At 35.4% G+C, this 4,020-nt stretch overlaps 1 protein-coding gene across 1 annotated transcript in view; it reads right to left on the bottom strand.

Annotated features, from left to right (window-relative positions):
- The window catches only part of LOC108764516 (sperm flagellar protein 2), a 10,817-nt gene extending 6,797 nt beyond the window's left edge, over positions 1 to 4,020 (bottom strand). Inside the window, exons 1-4 of the mRNA XM_018512804.1 lie at positions 3,659 to 4,020; positions 2,527 to 3,396; positions 1,143 to 2,088; positions 325 to 607 (exon numbers count right to left, since the gene is read on the bottom strand). Coding sequence (XP_018368306.1) covers positions 325 to 607; positions 1,143 to 2,088; positions 2,527 to 3,396; positions 3,659 to 3,925 — 2,366 coding nt within the window. The 5' untranslated portion in view covers positions 3,926 to 4,020. The remainder of the gene's footprint in view (positions 1 to 324; positions 608 to 1,142; positions 2,089 to 2,526; positions 3,397 to 3,658) is intronic.

Raw genomic sequence — 4,020 nt, 5'->3', positions numbered from 1 at the left:
TTCGAAACAAATCAATTTTGGAGACGAAAAACGGCAGGAATTAAGTTTAACACCTAATAGTAAGCGAAATCAAATTAACTCTCCAATATGCTATTATATAAAATTTAGAAACAATGACCTGTATTCAGAATGCTTTCTTTATGATTGAAATTTTATAGTATACGAATGTGAACTATATGCTAAATACGCGCGAACATCGTTTTAAATACGGGGGGAAAGGCAATAAATAAATCTGAACATATAAATAATATCAGTAATATTAAGTATCTTTTCAGAATCAATATAACTTATAAAACCACAAATTAATTTTGACATTAAACGCGCCTGCATATAGCGAATGTGTCAACTTCACCCTCGAACACAATCCTGACTGATGAAGGATCGATGTCTTCGACGTTGACATCAGTAAGTTTGACAGGATCGGAAGGTATCTCACGTCCTGTTAGTGCTTTCTCCAACATCGCCATCTGTTCATAAGTGTTAGGATAATTTATTAATGCCCATCCCTCGACATCTCCGATTCCTTTTAAGTACTCAATCAATATCTTCGTATTCAACTCGTTCGAAATCGGTTGACCCAACGTGAGAAACTCGTAAGTCCATTTACCTAAATATCGCAGGTAGCAATCAATTAGCAGTCATTGCTATTCGGCGATCTACAATAAGTACATCTTTGGCAATTAGATTTCTAATGTCTATTATGTCTATTATTAAAAAATTAATTCTCGATACAATACTACTTTATCTTTAATAAACTGTATCTATACAAGTTATTTATCTAAAATGGCATCAATAATGTTGTAAATCACGCCTTTAGAGTTGATAACAAAATTATTTTATTTATGCTATTAATTCGTAAATACCACATTACAAGAACAACACACTGTGATATGGCATATCCACCTAATTTAATTCCTTATAACTTTCATAGAAATGGCTATATGGTAAATTTTTTTTCAATGGAAACGTCAGACATTAAGAAACATAATAGAACTAAACAAATGTATTAATATGTATCTTTATTAATAAAAAAAGTGTAAGCGATAAGAAAAGCATTTAAAAAAGAAAGCCGGATATGTTATAACAAAAAGAAGTTTAAGGATTATAATTATGATTTAAACTATTCTCCTGAATTTTTCTACCTATGTACGCGGTATCGCTTAAAATCGGGTCCATATCGTCATAAGGTATTTGTCTAGGCGTTTGCGTTTGTTTTTCCTCAGCCACGTTCTGGTGAAACGATGTCGACTTCGTTGATCGTTCAATCTTCTTTGGGTGACGCTCCCTTGAGTCATCCTTGCTCTTAGCTTCCAATCTCTTGATGTCTTTCGCCGTCGTCGAGATGATGTTGAGATCGATGTACTCCATATCGACCATTTCCCGCTTGTAGCTCTCCAGACAATGATTGATCGCATCTTCCATCGTCAGCAAACGAATTCCGGTATTCTTCAGCAACTCTTGTAACTGTTTGTGCAAGGTTGCATTTGTCACACCCAAAATAATGGCTGCGACCTTAACTCTAGGCACTGGACAATCCATTATTTTAGCCGAATAAGGATATAAGATCTCCAATAAGCGATGAACGATGTAACCAAGCACAACACAACCTAATCTGTAAACTTCTTCAACTTCCTTTTCTCTCTTCGGCACAAATTGATCCCAGGGCGAAGCTAGATTCCGATAACTCTCAAAGTCTGCATCAGTCAAAGACTGCTGACGTTCCAGCTGAACTAACTTTTGATTTTCTTCAACTTTTAATGTTTTTCCAATCTGTATTCCCTCTTCGTTTCTTATACTTATCGCGCTATTCCCTCTTGCACCGTTCTTCTCTTCATCTTCATTCATTTTCATATCTTTTTCATTTTCTATTTCTTCTATATTTTCTGCTTCTTCGATATCATCAAAGTAATCCATATGTTCGAATATTGGTTGGTTCTTCAAAAATAACATTCTCCATTCATTCCAAATAGAATTTGGGATATGATTACCATTTGCTTGACGATAATCAGCAATTTTCATCGCGATATCCACGAGATCGTTCATAATTTCTAAACAGATATCTTGATGTTTTTCTTTCATCCTGCGTATCTTTAAAATGTAAACATTTTACATCAGCACCTTATAATGAAAATTATTTATACATTATGAAAATATATTATCATTATTTTTCATGTATTGACAATTTAAATTCATTACAATCTCTCTCTCTCTCTCTCTCTCTCTCTCTCTCTCTCTCTCTGCGTTTTTTAATTCAGCTTATATGTAACTTATAAATATTGTTATCAATGTTCAAAATATTAAATTTTATATATATGATGTCGCCTTTTGCTTACGTATTACAATCCTTCTCAATTTTTCTAGCTTTCTTCTATTTTCAAATTGAATATTTCTCTATTCTATCCTATTTAATTTCACTTAATATTGTCAATATTTTATAATTATTTTGTGTAACCATTGCTTATATTTTTCTTCTTCTTCTTCTTCTTAAAAGAAGAGATTCATAATAAAATATTGTTACCTACTCACCTTTTCTTCGCGAATTCTCTGATGCAGTTCGCGCATTCTACAGGTCTCCATTTCAACATCTTCTCTTTCTTCCTTTATTGTTTCTTCATGACGATATTGCTCAAATCGCAGTTCGTTCTCTCTAGCCTTCAGCAACATCGTATCAACTATTCTACGAGTCTCCACAATTCTATTTCTTAAGTCTCGTACCTCACACAGCTTCCTCAACATCTGTTTCTCATAACGCGACTGGTCCAGCACTCGTCTTCCGAGAGCTTCGTCAAAGGATCTGTCCTGTTTCCTCAGTAATCGTTCCCAAGCCTCTGCCATCATCGTTGTTTGTGTTTTCAGTTTTAATTCGTGACATTTAGCCGTTTTTTTGCTACGCTTCTTCAGGAAGTCGATATATTTCGCAGCAGCTGTGGGATCCTCAATGCAGGACACATCCAAGATTCTTTTCGAAGGACAACACTCAATTTGGTATTTTTTCTTCGTCTTACAAACCGGATGTTTACGAGTGAATTCGTCCAGTATTTTGCTCTCTTTCTGTTTTTTATCCGGCAACTCTTTTGGAACAAAGAGCTCGATCGGCTTTATCACTGGATACTCCATGAGGGCTTCAAATCGCTCTCGTTCTCGTCTACAGGCTTTCGTGATCGCCCAAAACTTATTTCTGTGCCAGAGGACAGTATCGGCTGCCTCGATCAATGGTGCTGATAGAGGATGTTCGGATGGTAAATAAGAGGCTAGATCTTCAGACACTTTGGAGACGTCAAATCTACTATGCATGTACTTTTGCTCTTTTTGAAGAGCAATAAAATGCAGTCGGTCCTTGCCTTCAAGGCTCAAATATACCTTGTAAAACAGCTGGAGAGATGCAGCACCTTTATCCTAAAGTGTTGTTCTTATACAAATCACCTTACGACATAATGTCTAGTATCTTCATAAAAAAATATGTAAATTAATAGAAATTTGTTTTTAATAAAAATAATACTTGTTTTTAATATAGTTTTTCCCGAATAATAATGTTTACTTTGGAAAACTTGAAATTGAAACTAAAAAGTTTTTGATTTGAAAAATTGTTTAAATATTTTTTTCCTTATCCTGTTTAATTTTTTAAATCTTTATTGTACTACTTCTTTTGCAAGGATACTTTAGAGATCTCCTCAATACACTTCTCGCTCAGCGTGACATTGATGAGCTTTAGCCAGATTCGTAAGGTCCTCAGATTCACCCTGGACAAGGCAGGATCTCGTGTAGAAAGAATGGTGCTTAGTTGATTGCTATTGATTATATCATAGCTATGCAGAATCTGGGCTAGTAGTGTGCCGTCTCTCGTGTACCGACCAAACGTTTCCGGCGTGAGATCCATGATCGCACCTAGTCTTGTACGCAGCCATGCCTTCAACGCATCGGCCATTTGTGGGAATTTAGTGAGTTCGTACAATTTCGAATGTCTTGAGCCCAAAAGTCGTGCTTCCAACGTTGATGACGTGATCCAGACATTACGACTTG

The sequence above is a fragment of the Trachymyrmex cornetzi genome, unplaced genomic scaffold (assembly GCF_001594075.2).
Source record: "Trachymyrmex cornetzi isolate Tcor2-1 unplaced genomic scaffold, Tcor1.1 scaffold43, whole genome shotgun sequence".
In the NCBI taxonomy this organism is placed as follows: domain Eukaryota; kingdom Metazoa; phylum Arthropoda; class Insecta; order Hymenoptera; family Formicidae; genus Trachymyrmex; species Trachymyrmex cornetzi.
Note: the sequence above shows the minus strand (reverse complement) of the source record. Positions and strands in the feature narration are given on the sequence as shown.